This window comes from Nerophis lumbriciformis, linkage group LG12, assembly GCF_033978685.3.
Source record: "Nerophis lumbriciformis linkage group LG12, RoL_Nlum_v2.1, whole genome shotgun sequence".
Classification (NCBI taxonomy): domain Eukaryota; kingdom Metazoa; phylum Chordata; class Actinopteri; order Syngnathiformes; family Syngnathidae; genus Nerophis; species Nerophis lumbriciformis.
Genome location: NC_084559.2, coordinates 3,690,113 through 3,710,000, shown reverse-complemented (window position 1 = coordinate 3,710,000; position 19,888 = coordinate 3,690,113). Strand labels below are relative to the sequence as shown.

General features: G+C 40.3%; 1 protein-coding gene across 1 annotated transcript in view; it reads right to left on the bottom strand.

The window, feature by feature from the left end:
* Positions 1-19,888, bottom strand: part of LOC133623021 (semaphorin-4C-like) — a 441,154-nt gene that overhangs the window by 63,954 nt on the left and 357,312 nt on the right. Inside the window, exon 5 of the mRNA XM_061985929.2 lies at positions 12,664-12,726. Coding sequence (XP_061841913.1) covers positions 12,664-12,726 — 63 coding nt within the window. The remainder of the gene's footprint in view (positions 1-12,663; positions 12,727-19,888) is intronic.

Genomic DNA, 19,888 nt, shown 5'->3' with positions numbered 1-19,888 from the left:
CATTAATGGTGCCTTCACAGATGTGTAAGTTACCCATGCCTTGGGCACTAATGCACCCCCATACCATCACAGATGCTGGCTTTTCAACTTTGCGTCGATAACAGTCTGGATGGTTCGCTTCCCCTTTGGTCCGGATGACACGATGTCGAATAGTTCCAAAAACAATTTGAAATGTGGACAGAACACTTTTCCACTTTGCATGAGTCCATCTTAGATGAGCTCAGGCTCAGAGAAGCCGGCGGCGTTTCTGGGTGTTGTTGATAAATGGCTTTCGCTTTGCATAGTAGAGCTTTAACTTGCACTTACAGATGTAGCGACCAACTGTATTTAGTGACAGTGGTTTTCTGAAGTGTTCCTGAGCCCATGTGGTGATATCCTTTAGAGATTGATGTCGGTTTTTCATACAGTGCCGTCTGAGGGATCGAAGGTCACGGTCATTCAATGTTGGTTTCCGGCCATGCGGCTTACGTGGAGTGATTTCTCCAGATTCTCTGAACCTTCTGATGATATTACGGACCGTAGATGTTGAAATCCCTAAATTTCTGGCAATTGCGCTTTGAGAAACGTTGTTCTTAAACTGTTTGACTATTTGCTCACGCAGTTGTGGACAAAGGGGTGTACCTCGCCCCATCCTTTCTTGTGAAAGACTGAGCGTTTTTTGGGAAGCTGTTTTTATACCCAATCATGGCACCCACCTGTTCCTAATTAGCCTGCACACCTGTGGGATGTTTCAAATAAGTATTTGATGAGCATTCCTCAACTTTATCAGTATTTTTTGCCACCTTTCCCAACTTCTTTGTCACGTGTTGCTGGCATCAAATTCTAAAATTAATGATTATTTGCAAAAAAAAAAATGTTTATCAGTTTGACCATCAAATATGTTGTCTTTGTAGTGAATTTAATTGAATATGGGTTGAAAATGATTTGCAAATCATTGTATTCCGTTTATATTTACATCTAACACAATTTCCCAACTCATATGGAAACAGGGTTTGTACATTCATTTTTGAAAAAGCTCCATGGAGCCACCAGGGCGCCGCTTAAGAGCCGCATGTGGCTCTAGAGCCGCGGCTTGCTGACCCCCGCCTTATACAGAGTTTTGGTAATCATCCCTATTCATGAGCCTTAACCCTTGCACATAATTGTTGGGAGAACTACCTTCCGGACAGTACGACAATCGTTACCTTTGAAAAGTGAGAATATTTGACACAGTTGCTTCTTAAAACAGGAACTAAAGTGGGATTGTTTTAAATGTGTGTATAGTGCATGAGCCCAGCAGGGCTTTTTTTGGGGGTCCGTGGCAAAAAAACATCAAAGCTCCGTGGAAGGAATTGGTAACACATGCTTACATGTGTACAGCAGCTCTGACTCACTCAGTACGTGGAGTTAATGTTGCCGTTGAAGCAGCAAAGCCACATCCGCTTTTCAGTGAGAACATTTTCATCATTTTCTAAATTCATTTTTACACACTCTGCAATTAGTTAGGATAATCAGGATGAAGCTTGTCTGGCAGACGGGGGCCAGTTTCAAGCGGATGGAATTACATTAAAGGAATGCACGAATGTAACAGTACCAACAGCATATGGCAAATTCCGGAATATGCATATTATAAAGTGGTATTTTTCTCAATATTCTGCAGAATAATCACAGATGTTCACCAAGACGGGTGGCTATTTTTTTTCCTTTTTTCTGCATTCACAGTGCGAGGTAGGTCAGGAAAATAACAATTACATTAAAGGGGAACATTATCACCAGACCTATGTAAGTGTCAATATATACCTTGATGTTGCAGAAAAAAGACCATATATTTTTTTAACCGATTTCCGAACTCTAAATGGGTGAATTTTGGCGAATTAAACGCCTTTCTATTATTCGCTCTCGGAGCGATGACGTCACATCGGGAAGCAATCCGCCAATTTCTCAAACACCGAGTCAAATCAGCTCTGTTATTTTCCGTTTTTTCGACTGTTTTCCGTACCTCGGAGACATCATGCCTCGTCGGTGTGTTGTCGGAGGGTGTAACAACACGAACAGGGACGGATTCAAGTTGCACCAGTGGCCCAAAGATGCGAAAGTGGCAAGAAATTGGACGTTTGTTCCGCACACTTTACCGACGAAAGCTATGCTACGACAGAGATGGCAAGAATGTGTGGATATCCTGCGACACTCAAAGCAGATGCGTTTCCAACGATAAAGTCAAAGAAATCTGCCGCCAGACCCCCATTGAATCTGCCGGAGTGTGTGAGCAATTCAGGGACAAAGGACCTCGGTAGCACGGCAAGCAATGGCGGCAGTTTGTTCCCGCAGACGAGCGAGCTAAACCCCCTATCGACCCTAGCTTCCCTGGCCTGCTGACATCAACTCCAAAACTGGACAGATCAGCTTTCAGGAAAAGAGCGCGGATGAGGGTATGTCTACAGAATATATTAATTGATGAAAATTGGGCTGTCTGCACTCTCAAAGTGCATGTTGTTGCCAAATGTATTTCATATGCTGTAAACCTAGTTCATAGTTGTTAGTTTCCTTTAATGCCAAACAAACACATACCAATCGTTGGTTAGAAGGCGATCGCCGAATTCGTCCTCGCTTTCTCCCGTGTCGCTGGCTGTCGTGTCGTTTTCGTCGGTTTCGCTTGCATACGGTTCAAACCGATATGGCTCAATAGCTTCAGTTTCTTCTTCAATTTCGTTTTCGCTACCTGCCTCCACACTACAACCATCCGTTTCAATACATGCGTAATCTGTTGAATCGCTTAAGCCGCTGAAATCCGAGTCTGAATCCGAGCTAATGTCGCTATAGCTTGCTGTTCTTTCCGCCATGTTTGTTTGTGTTGGCATCACTATGTGACGTCACAGGAAAATGGACGGTTGTATATAACGATGGTTAAAATCAGGCACTTTGAAGCTTTTTTTAGGGATATTGCGTGATGGGTAAAATTTTGAAAAAAACTTCGAAAAATAAAATAAGCCACTGGGAACTGATTTTTAATGGTTTTAACCATTCTGAAATTGTGATAATGTTCCCCTTTAAGATAGCAGAGGAATTATTTTTTTAGTCCTTAAATAGAGATGTTCGATAATATCGGACTGCCGATATTATCAACCGATAAATGCTTTGAAATGAAATATCGGAAATTATCGGTATCGGTTTTAAAATTATCGTTATCGGTTTCAAAAAGTTAATTTATGACTTTTTAAAACGCCGCTGTGTACACGGACGTAAGGAGAAGTACAGAGCGCCGATAAACCTTAAAGGCACTGCCTTTGTGTGCCGGCCCAGTCACATAATATCTACGGCTTTTCACACACACACAAGTGAATGCAATCCATAGTTGGTCAACAGCCATACAGGTCACACCGAGGGTGGCCGTATAAACAACTTTAACACTGTTACAAATACGCGCCACACTGTGAACCCACACCAAACAAGAATGACAAACACATTTCGGGAGAACATCCGCACCGTAACACAACATAAACACGACAGAACAAATACCCAGAACCCCTTGCAGCACTAACTCTTCCGGGACGCTACAATATACCTCCTAGAAAACCCCCCCACAATCCCGCCCACCTCAACCTCCTCATGCTCTCTCAGGGAGAGTATGTCCCAAATTCCAAGCTGCTGTTTTGAGGCATGTTAAAAAAAAAAAATGCACTTTGTGACTTCAATAATAAATATGGCAGTGCCATGTTGGCATTTTTTTTTTTCCATAAATTGAGTTGATTTATTTTGGAAAACCTTAAATTGTTTAATGCATCCAGCGGGGCATCACAATAAAATTAGGCATAATAATGTGTTAATTCCAGGACTGTATATATCGGTATCGGTTGATGTCGGAATCGGTAATTAAGAGTTGGACAATATCGGAAAATATCGGCAAAAAAGCCATTATTGGACATCTCTAATTTACAATATTAACTATGAAGGATAAAACACTGAATATTGACAACATATGAACGTCACACCCCCTCTCCATCCACATATTTTACAATCAAGCGAAATGCAACAAAAATGCAACAAATATGAACGTGAAGGGTAAACAAAAAAAATCCACTTACAATCTGATATATCACTAAGCTTTAGAACTTTGTTGTAAAAATCTCAATTCCGCGTTTGTCCCTGACACCCGCATTTCAGGCTCTGGAAACACTCTGTGGAAAAGCTCCCCACCCACAGTGCTTAGATGACCATAGTAACTAATTAGATGACCATAGTAACTAATTAGATGACCATAGTAACTAATTAGATTACCATAGTAAACAATTACATTACCATAGTAACTAATTAGATTACCATAGTAACTAGTATATCTGTCACGGTATGGTTGTGGCTTACTGCGCGGTTCGTTTTCCCGGGATGCAAACGGACGACTCCGGACAGGACTTGCAGGTAGGAACATCATTTAATTCTCAAAAAACAGTCAAAGAGGTACAAAAACAGAAAACCAATCGCACTCGAAACTAAACTTAGCATAGGCTAGGGCAGTGTTTTTCAACCTTTTTTGGAGCCAAGGCACATTTTTTGTGTTGAAAAAATCCGGAGGCACACCACCAGCAGAAATCATTAAAAAAACGATTTGACAGTAAAGAGTCGTTGTCGCAATTGTTGGATATGACTTTAAAGCATAACCAAGCATGTATCAATATAGCTCTTGTCTCAAAGTAGGTGTACTGTCACCACCTGTCACATCACACCTTGACTTATTTGGACTTTTTTGCTGTTTTCCTGTGTTTAGTGTTTTAGTTCTTGTCTTGCGCTCCTATTTTGGTGGCTTTTTCTCTTTTTTTGGTACTTTCCTGAAGCAGTTTCATGTCTTCCTTTGAGCAATATTTCCCGCATCTACTTTGTTTTAGCAGTCAAGAATATTTCAGTGGTTTTTATCCTTTGTTGTCATGTCATGTTCGGATGTACTTTGTGGACGCCGTCTTTGCTCCACAGTAAGTCTTTGCTGTCGTCCAGCATTCTGTTTTTGTTTACTTTGCAGCCAGTTCAGATTTAGTTTTGTTCTGCACGGCCATCCCTAAACTTTAATGCCTTTTCTTAGGGGCACTCACCTTTTGTTTATTTCAGGTTTAAGCATTAGACACCTTTTTACCCGCACTCTGACAACCCGCTGTTTCCGACATCAACAAAGCAATTAGCTACCGGCTGCCACCTACTGATATGGAAGAGTATTACACGGTTACTCTGTCGAGCTCTAGACAGTACCGACACTCAACAACAACACATCCTTTGCAGACTATAATAACTGGTTTGCAAAAAATATTTTTACCCCAAATAGATGAAATTAGATAATCTCCCACGGCACACCTGACTGTATCTCACGGTACACTTGTGTGCCGTGGCACATCCATCCATCCATCCATCTTCTTCCGCTTATCCGAGGTTGGGTCGCGGGGGCAGCAGCCTAAGCAGGGAAGCCCAGACTTCCCTCTCCCCAGCCACTTCGTCCAGCTCTTCCTGTGGGACCCCGAGGCGTTCCCAGGCCAGCCGGGAGACATAGTCTTCCCAACGTGTCCTGGGTCTTCCCCGCGGCCTCCTACCGGTCGGACGTGCCCTAAACACCTCCCTAGGGAGGCGTTCGGGTGGCATCCTGACCAGATGCCCGAACCACCTCATCTGGCTCCTCTCGATGTGGAGGAGCAGCGGCTTTACTTTGACCTCCTCCCGGATGACAGAGCTTCTCACCCTATCTCTAAGGGAGAGCCTCGCCACCCGGCGGAGGAAACTCATTTTGGCCGCTTGTACCCGTGATCTTGTCCTTTCGGTCATAACCCAAAGCTCATGACCATAGGTGAGGATGGGAACGTAGACCGACCGGTAAATTGAGAGCTTTGCCTTCCGGCTCAGCTCCTTCTTCACCACAACGGATCGATACAGCGTCCGCATTACTGAAGACGCCGCACCGATCCGCCTGTCGATCTCACGATCCACTCTTCCCCCACTCGTGAACAAGACTCCGAGGTACTTGAACTCCTCCACTTGGGGCAAGATCTCCTCCCCAACCCGGAGATGGCACTCCACCCTTTTCCGGGCGAGAACCATGGACTCGGACTTGGAGGTGCTGATTCTCATCCCAGTCGCTTCACACTCAGCTGCGAACCGATCCAGTGAGAGCTGAAGATCCCGGCCAGATGAAGCCATCAGGACCACATCATCTGCAAAAAGCAGAGACCTAATCCTGCAGCCACCAAACCAGATCCCCTCAACGCCTTGACTGCACCTAGAAATTCTGTCCATAAAAGTTATGAACAGAATGGGTGACAAAGGGCAGCCTTGGCGGAGTCCAACCCTCACTGGAAACGTGTCCGACTTACTACCGGCAATGCGGACCAAGCTCTGGCACTGATCATACAGGGAGCGGACTGCCACAATCAGACAGTCCGATACCCCATACTCTCTGAGCACTCCCCACAGGACTTCCCGAGGGACACGGTCGAATGCCTTCTCCAAGTCCACAAAACACATGTAGACTGGTTGGGCAAACTCCCATGCACCCTCAAGGACCCTGCCGAGAGTATAGAGCTGGTCCACAGTTCCACGACCAGGACGAAAACCACACTGTTCCTCCTGAATCCGAGGTTCGACTATCCGGCGTAGCCTCCTCTCCAGTACACCTGAATAGACCTTACCGGGAAGGCTGAGGAGTGTGATCCCACGATAGTTAGAACACACCCTCCGGTTCCCCTTCTTAAAGAGAGGAACCACCACCCCGGTCTGCCAATCCAGTGGTACCGCCCCCGATGTCTGCCGTGGCACAGTGGTTGAAAAACACTGGGCTAGGGGACAAACAGAACTTAGGTGACGCGAGCATGAAGCAAACAAAGAAGCCAGACCGACTGACTGGCAAAGGCAGGCTTAAATAATGTCTCTTGATGAGCAACAGGTGAGCGTCCCGAACACAAGAGGCAGGTGCAAATAATAAGTAGCCATGGTAACAAACTCAGGAGGTGCACAAACAGGAACTAAAGCAGTCCAAAACAAACAGAAAACACAAAACATGATCCAGACTACGGATCATGACAATATCATGCAAAAGCCCAGATTCCAACCATTGAAATACTTAGTATAGTTCAAGACTTACGGTCATTAGAAAACATCACTGCACATCATACACTTTCCATCTTAAAGATGTAAAAACAAATTATTTGGGAATACTCGGGGGGCCAGATTGAAAAGCTTAACGGGGCGCATGTGGCCCCCGGGCCTTAATTTGCCCAGGTCTGGTGTGGATGAAAACATGGCAAAATGTCACAGGTGATCACATGAATGAGCAGTAAATGAGCGTCTTCCTGATGATGCCTTGCACAGAGGTCAAATGTTTATGGTCGTTGTCCACCAGGGTTGGAACCACCTCAGCTGGGATTTTCGTCTCCCGCTCTTTCCACAGATACCCTCCAAATCGTGAAGGTTCGGAGGCTGTCGCTAGGCAACCCTAAAGTTTCAGCTCGTGCTCAAGCCTCTCTTTTGTTGCCTTGGCCCGGATGTGTTGGATCATTGCCATGCATGTTCCGGGAGGTTCTCGTTAAAAAGATTCTACATTCCACGGTCATGTTCCACTAGCCCCTCAACGCAGTCACGTCTTGCATTTCTTCCCTTTTCTAATTCTAGCGCCAACAGTGGTTAAAAAAAACAAAAAACAAGGCCAGCAACACTGGAGTCCTTCTTAGAATTTGAATGCAAACTGCACAGGCACTACAAAAACACAGACCGGTTTCGACAAGGTCTTCGTCAGTGTGCAATTTGGTGGTGTTCGGTTCTGTGGGACCTGTTTTCATTTTTTATTCAAAGAAAAATGATACAATTAATTAATTTTTCAAACAGAGACTCACTGACTTTGGCTTATTTTCTGTAAAGAACATATATCAGAATACATATTTAATGACCACACACCATTAGGGATGTCCCGATCCGATATTTGGATCGGATCGGCTGCCGATATTTGCCAAAAATTGCGTGTCGGCAAGGCATGGGAAAATGCCGATCCAGATCCAGTTTAAAAAAAACTCCGGTCCGTGTTTTCCAACGCACCGATTTAAATAATACATTCCACTTTTCTGCTGCTCCCTAATTTCCGTTCCGCATTTTCCAGCACACCTTCAACACATCCACAGGTCTGTGGATTCTCACGCAGTTGCTTTTAGCTGCTGGCATTACACGACAGGCTCTTCTCACTCTTTCCTGTGTCTCCCTCTCACAGACAGCAGCGCACCTTCTTACACACGTCACATACTGTCACGACATACGTCACATACTGTCACGTCATACGTCACATACGTATACGTCCTCTCCCAGCAGAGGTAGCAGCATGGCTAACGTTAGCTGTGATGCTAGCGCAGCCGTGCGACCAACGCTCCCTCTAAGGTGCTCGCCTGTGCAATTGCGCACTGTTTAAGCGTCCTCTGCGCATAGCAAATCTATGCCACGCACAAAATCAAATAAAAAAATAAGCGCATAACAATTTTCGACACACCGACACGACAGAGAAAACAGTTTTCGTCATCATTGTTCAAATATTATAACGACTGTCGAGACGCTTATCTCCATTCGGTGCCACACGTCCACACCATCAAAATACCGAGGCAAAAATTTCCACATCAACACCGTATGAAAAAATTAGTGATTTTTTTAGTTGTGATTTCCTTCTCTGCATGAAAGTTTAAAAGTAGCATATATTAATGCAGTATGAAGAAGAATGTTTTAATGTAGACATGCAAGCCTTGAAAGAAAATGTTGAAAATCAAGACTACATTTCCTGCAAATGGATGCATTTCTACCCTATATTTTAACTTTAGATTTATTCTCATATCAAACTCTTTTGGCTGTCTTTTTGACACTTACATCCGGCGCCCCCCTCCACACCTTGGAATATAAATAATGTAAATAATTCAACGTGATTATCTTGTGTGATGACTGTATTATGATGATAGTATATATCTGATAGTATATATCTGTATCATGAATCAATTTAAGTGGACTTAAACAAGTTGAAAAACTTATTCGGGTGTTACCATTTAGTGGTCAATTGTACGGAATATGTACTTCACTGTGCAACCTACTAATAAAAGTCTCAATCAATCAATCAAAACACATAGAATCATCATACTGCTGTGATTATATGCATCAAGTGTTCATTCAAGGCTAAGGCAAAATATCGAGATATATATTGTGTATCGCAATATGGCCTTAAAATATCGCAATATTAAAAAAAGGCCATATCGCCCAGCCCTAGTTCAATGATACCATTTCTGTTTGTCATGTATAATTTTGTCTATTTTGTGTTTATCCTTGAATAAACAGGTCAGTTTCTTGTTACCAACCATTGTGTATTATTCAAACTCCCCTAATTCAGCTGGCTAGTTGTTATCAAGAGTACTAAAACCCTTTTCAACATGATTCTGACAACTAAGTAGGCTAAATAACTTTAAACTTTAATACATGCTCGGATAGGCCAGTATCGGTCAGTATCGGTATCGGTCAGTATCGGTATCGGATCGGAAATGCAAAAACAATATCGGTATCGGATCGGAAGTGCAAAAACCTGGATCGGGACATCCCTACACACCATACACCCCCCCTACACATTTCTATTACATTTAAGATGTCCGGGTCCACTGGACCCGGGGCTAATAGAAGTGTGGAAATTCACACACACACACACACACACACACACACACACACACACACACACACACACACACACACACACACACACACACACACACACACACACAGCAGGCCTAGCAGGCCTAGACAGGAGGACAGAGTGTAGGTACACAGAACATCAGAGGGTCAAATGTGCGAGGAAATGAGAGCAGACAATGTTGACACACACTTTTATGTTAAAATACTGAACAGATGTTTATTGGGTTAAGGTAAACATCTGTTCAGTATTTTAACATGAAAGTGTTTGATTGTGAGGCATTAAAAGCCACAAAATGCAACGGGTCCATCAGACCCACAAACGCTGGCTGAGTAACAACAATATGAACGTTGCACGGAAACATTTCTCTGCCGGTTTTTGCATCCCACAGAGATTCTTCTTTTGTGTTACTGCACCTGCGGTTCCCACACAAGGTTGCAATATTGTTTGTCAAAACTGTCTGCTCTCCTTTTGTCGCACATTTTGACCCTCTGATGTTGTGTACCTACATTCTGTCCTCCTCCTGTCAAGGCCTGCTGTGTGTGTGTGTGTGTGTGTGTGGTACACAGAACATCATTTTCCACACTTCTATTAGCCCCGGGTCCAGTGGACCCGGACATCTTATATGTAATAGACATGTGTAGGGGGGTGTATGGTGTGTGGTCAATAAATATGTATTCTGATATATGTTCTTCACAGAAAATGAGCCAAAGTCAGTGAGTCTCAGTTTGAAAAAAAAAAATTAATTGTATCATTTTTCTTTTAATAAAAAAATTAAAACGGGTCCCACAGACCACACAGGCTAGCGTCATGTTTTACCAGGCCTGCGCCCAAAAAATACGCTGTGCCTCATTTATGCGTTAAATACAGAAACAGCACCCGTAACTGACACGGTGCCTTTTAAAACGGTACGCCCTATGGTCGCGAAAATACAGTATAGTGGGAACCGGTTCTCAAAAAGGGATTTGAATCCATGTAATCGGTTCTTTTGTTATCGAACAATCGGGGGAACCGGTTTCGAACATCATCCCTAACTATGATTACATCGATATTTTTTAGCATCACAAAATATTTTTTCCTTTTTTTAAAATGTATTTTATGTTTATAAACTCAGGAAATATGTCCCAGGACACATGAGGACTTTGAATATGACCAATGTATGATCCTGTGACGACTTGGTATCAGATTGATACCCAAATTTGTGGTATCATCCAAAACTAATGTAAAGCATCAAACAACAGAAGAATAAGTGATTATTATATTTTAACAGAAGTGTAGATAGAACATGTTAAAAGAGAAAATAAGCCGATATTAACAGTAAATGAACAAGTGGATTAATCATTCATTTTCTACCACTTGTCCTTAATAATGTTGACTAAATAATAGGTGTATAAATGACACAATATGTTACTGCATATGTCAGCAGACTAATTAGGAGTCTTTGTTTGTTTACTTACTACTAAAAGACAAGTTGTCTAGTATGTTCACTATTTTATTTAAGGACAAAATTGCAATAATAAACATATGTTTAATGTACCCTAAGATTTTTTGTTAAAATAAAGCCAATAATGCCATTGGTGGATTTACACCTGACATCCACTGTAATGATACCAAGTACAGGAGCGAATCTTGTCGATACTACTATGATTATGTCAATATTTTTTGGCATTACAAAATCTTTAGTTTTTTTTTAAATTATTTATATTATGTTTAATATATGAAAAATATATAATAATACACAATAAATAAATTAAATAAATAAATAAATAATAAATAAATAAATAAATATGTCCCTGGACACATGAGGACTTTGAATATGACCAATGTATGATCCTGTGACGACTTGGTATCGGATTGATACCCAAATTTGTGGTATCATCCAAAACTAATGTAAAGCATCCAAAGAAGAGAAGAATAAGTGATTATTACATTTTAACAGAAGTGTAGATAGAACATGTTAAAAGAGAAAATAAGCAGATATTAACAGTAAATGAACAAGTAGATTAATAATTCATTTTCTACCACTTGTCCTTAATAATGTTGACAAAATAATAAGTAGATAAATGACACAATATGTTACTGCATATGTCAGGTAAATTAGGAGTCTTTGTTTGCTTACTTACTACTAAAATTCAAGTCGTCTTATATTTTATTTAATGACAAACTTGCAAAAAGAAACATATGTTTAATGTACCCTAAGATTTTTTTGTTAAAATAAAGCCAATAATGCATTTTTTTGTGGTCCCCTTTATGTGGAAAAATATCTAAAAGTTTATTTTTTTTATTTTTTTTTAATTTTAGTCTTTATTTGAAGGGACAATGCACAGAAACATTAAGCTCAAAGACAGATATGTTCTGTACCAGATTATAGCTAAATAGCTCATTTCCATCTGCAGTCCCTGGGTACCTACATTAAAAGGATACAAAAATCATGCAAAAAAGTTATGACAATAAAAATTAAGAAAAGTCATAAAATGCCCTTTCGTGGACACATACTTAATATACAATACAACCACACCTCATTTCCATCATCACACAAAGACAATACATGCTCTTGTTCACATCTGTCATCATTTGTAAAAACAACCATGATTTTAACAGACACACCTCACAATTTACAACAAAAATGCTCTCATGGATAAATAAAATACACATTAAATTGACGTGTCAATCATAGTGTCCACCTTATTGGCCGTGTGAGCAGCTTTGATTGTGAATGAAGAGTAATCTGTTAGACTTTTCAAGTTTGTTGTGAGGTCGTTAGGTATGAAAAGGCTGATTGTGCAAAAGTACCAAAAGGTATCGAAATACATGTTGGTATCGGTACCAAAATGTTGGTATTGGGACAACACTAGTGTATACAAATCTGTAATGTACGTTCCTGCTTTGGTTGCATATTTGAAAGCCAGCACCTACTAGGGAGAATGCTATTGATTTAAGTGAAACTAATATTGTGAACTGTTCTTGTTTCACTCCTTTGATCCCTCTAAACAACATCGGCTCCATTGTCCACCTACCTGGTTGCTCTTGCCCTTGATGACACATTCCCGCTTCTTATCCATCGGAGCTTGCCAGTCAATCTGCATGTCAGGGAAAGAAACACAATGTGATTGTAGACCTCGTCGCCAAAATGTTTGTTTCCACGTATTGTCGTCAGATTCTGCTTATTCACTGACTGATGACAACAAACATACTCGTACATAAATACAGATTTGATCATTTAACAGTGCACGTTGCTACATGGTGTAATGATGTAAGTATCTATATTAGCTATATTAGCCTACTATCGAAATGACTTTAAAAGTCTTATATAAGTGTTATAATGAAGGCAACACATGATGTAAGTGTCTATATTAGCCTACTATCAAAATACTTTAAAAAGCCTTATATAAGTGATATAATGAAGGCAACACATGATGTAAGTGTCTATATTAGCTATAATAGCCTACTATCAAAATGACTTTAAAAGTCTTATATAAGTGTTATTATGAAGGCAACACATGATGTAAGTGTCTATATTAGCTATATTAGCATACTATCAAAATTACTTTAAAAAGCCTTATATAAGTGTTATAATGAAGGCAACACATGATGTAAGTGTTTATATTAAGTATTATAGCCTACTATCAAAATGACTTTAAAAGCCTTATATAAGTGTTATAATGAAGGCAACACAAGATGTAAGTGTCTATATTAGCCTACTATCAAAATGACTTTAAAAGCCTGATATACGTGTTATAATGAAGGCAACACATGATGTAAGTGTCTATATTAGCTTTATTAGCCTACTATCAAAATGCCTTTTAAAGTCCTATATAAGTATCATTATGAAGGCAACACATGATGTAAGTGTCTATATTAGCTATATTAGCCTACAATCAACATGCCTTTTAAAGTCCTGTGTAAGTGTTATTATGAAGGCAACACATGATGTAAGTGTCTATATTAGCTATATTAGCCTACTATCAAAATGACTTTAAAACGCCTTATATAAGTGTTATAATGAAGGCAACACATGATGTAAGTGTCTATATTAAGTATTATAGCCTACTATCAAAATGACTTTAAAAGCCTGATATAAGTGTTATAATGAAGGCAACACATGATGTAAGTGTCTATATTAGCCTACTATCAAAATGGCTTTAAAAGTCTTATATAAGTGTTGTAATGAAGGCAACACATGATGTAAGTGTCTATATTAGCTATATTAGCCTACTATCAAAATGGCTTTAAAAGTCTTATATAAGTGTTATTATGAAGGCAACACATGATGTAAGTGTCTATATTAGCTATATTAGCCTACTATCAAAAATACTTTAAAAAGCCTTATATAAGTGATATAATGAAGGCAACACATGATGTAAGTGTCTATATTAGCTATATTAGCCTACTATCAAAATGGCTTTAAAAGTCTTATATAAGTGTTATTATGAAGGCAACACATTATGTAAGTGTCTATATTAGCTATATTAGCCTACAATCAACATGCCTTTTAAAGTCCTGTATAAGTGTTATTATGAAGGCAACACATGATGTAAGTGTCTATATTAGCTATATTAGCCTACTATCAAAAATACTTTAAAAAGCCTTATATAAGTGATATAATGAAGGCAACACATGATGTGTCTATATTAGCTATATTAGCCTACTATCAAAATGACTTTAAAAAGCCTTATATAAGTGTTATAATGAAGGAAACACATGATGTAAGTGTCTATATTAGCTATAATAGCCTACTATCAAAATGACTTTAAAAGCCTTATATAAGTGTTATAATGAAGGCAACACATGATGTGTCTATATTAGCTATAATAGCCTACTATCAAAATGACTTTAAAAGTCCTATATAAGTGTTATAATGAAGGCAACACATGATGTAAGTGTCTATATTAGCTATAATAGCCTACTATCAAAGGCTGACACAAATCTTCGTTGACAGAAATGTTGTATTTTGATTTTTATTCTACACAGTTATGCAACATTGGAAAGCATTAGTAAAATGGAGGCTTCTCACAGGATGAGATAACTTCTGGAAATGACTGTCTTAGAATGGCCAAAGGTATAGATGAGTGTGTCCAAGTTTAAGGAAACGACACCGGTATGTTTTAGTGCTTTCATGGCGAGTTTACTGACAGATATAAGTAAGAACTTTACACTACTTTATATTAGAAATGGCAACAGCGGAGGATGAATGTCCCATAACAAGAAGATAGAGGAAAAGAAGACTACAAAGGCGGATGCGCGCAATTTTTCAGGATTTATGCAGATCCCAAATACAGATCAGCAGGTACCAGAAGGTAAGAAAAGTTGCTTTTGCATAATATTGCGAAAAAAACCCGCCAGATAATATGCCTTACCTTATACACACACCATAATAATACTCCTATGTTGAAGTACATCAAGCAGTGCGGCTTCATAGCTTACCAAAATCTTACTAAAACATTTTGATAGATTTTTGAGCGCCGTGTGTAATGTTCTATATTTTCAATGGAACATATAAAATGTTGGTTTACTTGAGTCATATTGCCATCATAGTGCAGTCTGCACGTATCTCTTATGTTTGACTGCCATCTACTGGTCACACTTATCATTACAACATGTACCAAATAAAATAGCTTTGAGGTCGGTAAGCAAAACCAGAATTATTCCGTACATTAGGCGCACCGGGTTATAAGGCGCACTGTCGAGTTTTGAGGGGAAAAAAATAATTTGAAGTGCGCCTTATAACTATATTACCGAGATGTTTTAGTGGTAGAACGAAACGAGATACGAGTACAAATATCCTGCAAAGTTCCTGTGTTTATAAAACAAGTAACAAACACACAATTCTTTGCACGTGGTGGTATGCTCTCTCTGGGCTTGTAGAGGCAGATCTCTGCTCACACGACAAATGCTTCCCTTTTCCTGACCACTTGTGTTTGTTTACCAAATAAATTAATAACAAGACACACTCATCGCTTTCACTTTTAATGCATTCCTCTAGTCATGGATTCAAAACAAGCAGGAGTGCACAAAGGGTCCAAAAACCAAACAGAACATAACCAAAACAAAACATGATCACACAGACATGACAGTTTGAACCTGACACATTTATTAGCAGCAGCCGGAATGAGACACGTTGTTGGAGCTGGAGTAATAATAGTGTAAGAGTCCAGTCCATAGTGGATCTAACATAATATTGTGAGAGTCCAGTCCATAGTGGATCTAACATAATAGTGTAAGAGTCCAGTCCATAGTGGATCTAACATAATATTGTGAGAGTCCAGTCCATAGTGGATCTAACATAATAGTGAGAGTCCAGTCCATAGTGGATCTAACATAATAGTGAGGGACCAGTCCACAGTGGATCTAACATAATAGTGAGAGTCCAGTCCATAGTGGATCTAACATAATAGTGAGAGTCCAGTCCATAGTGGATCTAACATAATAGTGTGAGAGTCCAGTCCATAGTGGATCTAACATAATAGTGAGAGACCAGTCCATAGTGGATCCAACATAATAGTGAGAGTCCAGTCCATAGTGGATCTAACATAATAGTGAGAGTCCAGTCCATAGTGGATCTAACATAATATTGTGAGAGTCCAGTCCATAGTGGATCTAACATAATAGTGAGAGTCCAGTCCATAGTGGATCTAACATAATAGTGTGAGAGTCCAGTCCATAGTGGATCTAACATAATAGTGTGAGAGTCCAGTCCATAGTGGATCTAACATAATAGTGAGAGTCCAGTCCATAGTGGATCCAACATAATAGTGAGAGTCCAGTCCATAGTGGATCTAACATAATAGTGAGAGTCCAGTCCATAGTGGATCTAACATAATATTGTGAGAGTCCAGTCCATAGTGGATCTAACATAATAGTGAGAGTCCAGTCCATAGTGGATCTAACATAATAGTGTGAGAGTCCAGTCCATAGTGGATCTAACATAATAGTGGATCTAACATCATAGTGGATCTAACATAATAGTGTGAGAGTCCAGTCCATAGTGGATCTAACATAATATTGTGAGAGTCCAGTCCATAGTGGATCTAACATAATAGTGAGAGTCCAGTCCATAGTGTGTATAATGTGCTGATCTGTATTTGGGATCTGCATAAATCCTGAAAAATTGCGCAGTCTGTGCCGACACCGTAGTTGATAAGCTTCTTCTATTTCTCTATCTTTTTGTTATGTGACATTCATCCTCCGCTGTTGCCATTTCTAATACAAAGTAGTGTAAAGTTCTTACTTATATCTGTCAGTAAACTCGCCATGAAAGCACTAAAACATACCGGTGTAGTGAGTTTACATTATTCACCCAATAAACTTTAGTTGTTAGAGTTCTGGTTGGACGGTTTTTTCACGGGACACATTTGCTGCTCCGTTATTGATTGAAGTAAAGTCTGAATGTCATTAAATCAGTTAGCTCCATCTTTTGACACTTCCTCCACTCCCGTCCTTGCACGCTACACCGCTACAACAAAGATGACGGGGAGAAGACGCTGTCGAAGGTGAGCCACGTAAATAAGACACGCCCACAAACGGCGCGTCCGGAAGCGACTGTCAGAAAGCGGCTTGAAGATGGTCTGTAAAACATCATCATAAATAGAGCCAAAAAAGCCACAACGTTGTCACCACGAAACCAACGCACACCGCCACAGTTGTCATTTGTTTAAGAGCGAGGGCAAACCCAACGAATTCGTGATGGGGAAACTTCTATTTGTGCCCAAAAATAAATTAATACATGGGTGTGGAGGGGGGCGTGGCCTGCGGGGCTGCCGCGGAATGTGGTGTGCCAGGACCGGCCTCGAAGACAGCGACAGGTGCGTAGATGGCCCAGGTGGGCCTTGTTATCTAATCACCTGTCGCCTTTTGTTAGAATAATTATGTCTACATTATCACAACTTTATGCTTAAGGGCCGTTGCTATAAATTATTATCAATTGTGCTGAAGTGGTATTTTGATTGCCAGCCGTCTCTATCAGTGTTGTGTCCAGACTGCCAAGGCCGAACACCGCCGTGACGCAGACAGTGCAGAGACAAGGCGATATCACCTGCGTCAACTCATTTTCATTTATTCTATAATCATATATTGTGTCTAACTGGAGTTGTCGAGATTACCCCATTCCCTCAGCGACAGCTTCAGTGATGTAACAGGGACCTTCCAAATAAATAGAGTAAGCACGCGGGCTGGACTTTTAGAACGTAGTTTGGATCTGTAACTAGAAAGCAGCCCAAAACACGTGTCTCCTCATATGAGCAAAATTGAACTGTGTCTCTGCATGATTCCTTGCTTCTTGTCTGATTATTAGATGTCATCAGTGTTTGTGTCAGTACGTGGACTGTGAGGGTTTTGTTTTCCCGAGATGGCGTGAGGGTAAGGACATCTTTATTTTAACACTAACAAAAGGAATAAACAAAAAAAGCGCGCACAAGGGCGGAAGTACAAACTTGGCTAATGAAAACAAATCTAGCACAAAGGCAAAAACTATGAACATGAAACTAAAATCACTAACTGTGGCATTAATAACAAAAACGTACTTGACAGAGCAGGAACCTATGGCATGGAACACGTGATCAATGGCGTAACAGGGGTAATATGGATAATGTGAGGGTAAGGACATCTTTATTTTAACACTAACAAAAGGAATAAACAAAAAAAGCGCGCACAAGGGTGGAAGTACAAACTTGGCTAATGAAAACAAATCTAGCACAAAGGCAAAAACTATGAACATGAAACTAAAATCACTAACTGTGGCATTAATAACAAAAACGTACTTGACAGAGCAGGAATCTATGGCATGGAACACGTGATCAATGGCGTAACAGGGGTAGTATGGATAATGTCACGAGGACGATCAACAAAAAAAGACAGGCTTAAATAACAGTGACATGATTAGTGACAGGTGCGCGAGTGCAAAACGTGAGACAGGTGCGTGACATGAGGACAGGTGAAAACTAATCATTAGTTTTTAGTCATTAGTTTTTTGTCATGGCCCATTCCCTCAGCGACAGCTTCAGTGATGTAATAGGGACCTTCCAAATAAATAGAGTAAGCACGCGGACTGGACTTTTAGAACGTAGTTTGGATCTGTAACTAGAATACAGCCCAAAACACGTGTCTCCTCATGTGAGTCAAATTCAACTCTGTCTCTGCATGATTCCTTGCTTCTTGTCTGATTATTAGATGTCATCAGTGTTTGTGTCAGTACGTGGACTGTGAGGGTTTTGTTTTCCCGAGATGGCGTGAGGGTAAGGACATCTTTATTTTAACACTAACAAAAGGAATAAACAAAAAAAGCGCGCACAAGGGCGGAAGTACAAACTTGGCTAATGAAAACAAATTTAGCACAAAGGCAAAAACTATGAACATGAAACTAAAATCACTAACTGTGGCATTAATAACAAAAACGTACTTGACAGAGCAGGAACCTATGGCATGGAACACGTGATCAATGGCGTAACAGGGGTAGTATGGATAATGTCACCAGGACGATCAACAAAAAAAGACAGGCTTAAATAACAGTGACATGATTAGTGACAGGTGCGCGAGTGCAAAACGTGAGACAGGTGCGTGACATGAGGACAGGTGAAAACTGATCATTAGTTTTTAGTCATGGATTCAAAACAAGCAGGAGTGCACAAAGGGTCCAAAAACCAAACCGAACATAACCAAAACAAAACATGATCACACAGACATGACAGTTTGAACCTGACACATTCATTAGCAGCAGCCGGAGTGAGACACGTTGTTGGAGCTGGAGTGGGAGCGAGAGCGAGAGAGCGAGAGACGGACACAGAGAAAACATTTTGCTGGAAAGTGTCGAAGGCAGATATTTACATATATCCAAATTTAAGTGTTACTTCTTTTATTTCATAGTCGTATTTGAAAACAGCTCGTGTTTTTCCATTTGTTCTCTTTCTGTTTGTCTGCAAGTAAACTGTGTGTGTTAACCTTGAAGCTTTGGAATGTAAGAAAGAGAGATAATGTGCATGTGTTTTGACTAGAGAGACTTAAGAGGGGAGAGGGTTTTGTCGGGAGGGCAGACCATCTTGGCGGCGCAATAAAATGTTCTATGCTGGACTGGTCTGAATGTATATGCAAAGCTTTGCAAATATATTACAAAATACCTATTCTGTCTCTGGTGGTTTTTCAACTCAGCTTTAAGTGTCGTAAAGAGCTTGGGAGCGACTTGTGACTTGAATTCCCTGGGGAGGAACAACTGGTCCAAAACGCAACAAAAGCAAAAGACTTGCACAATTT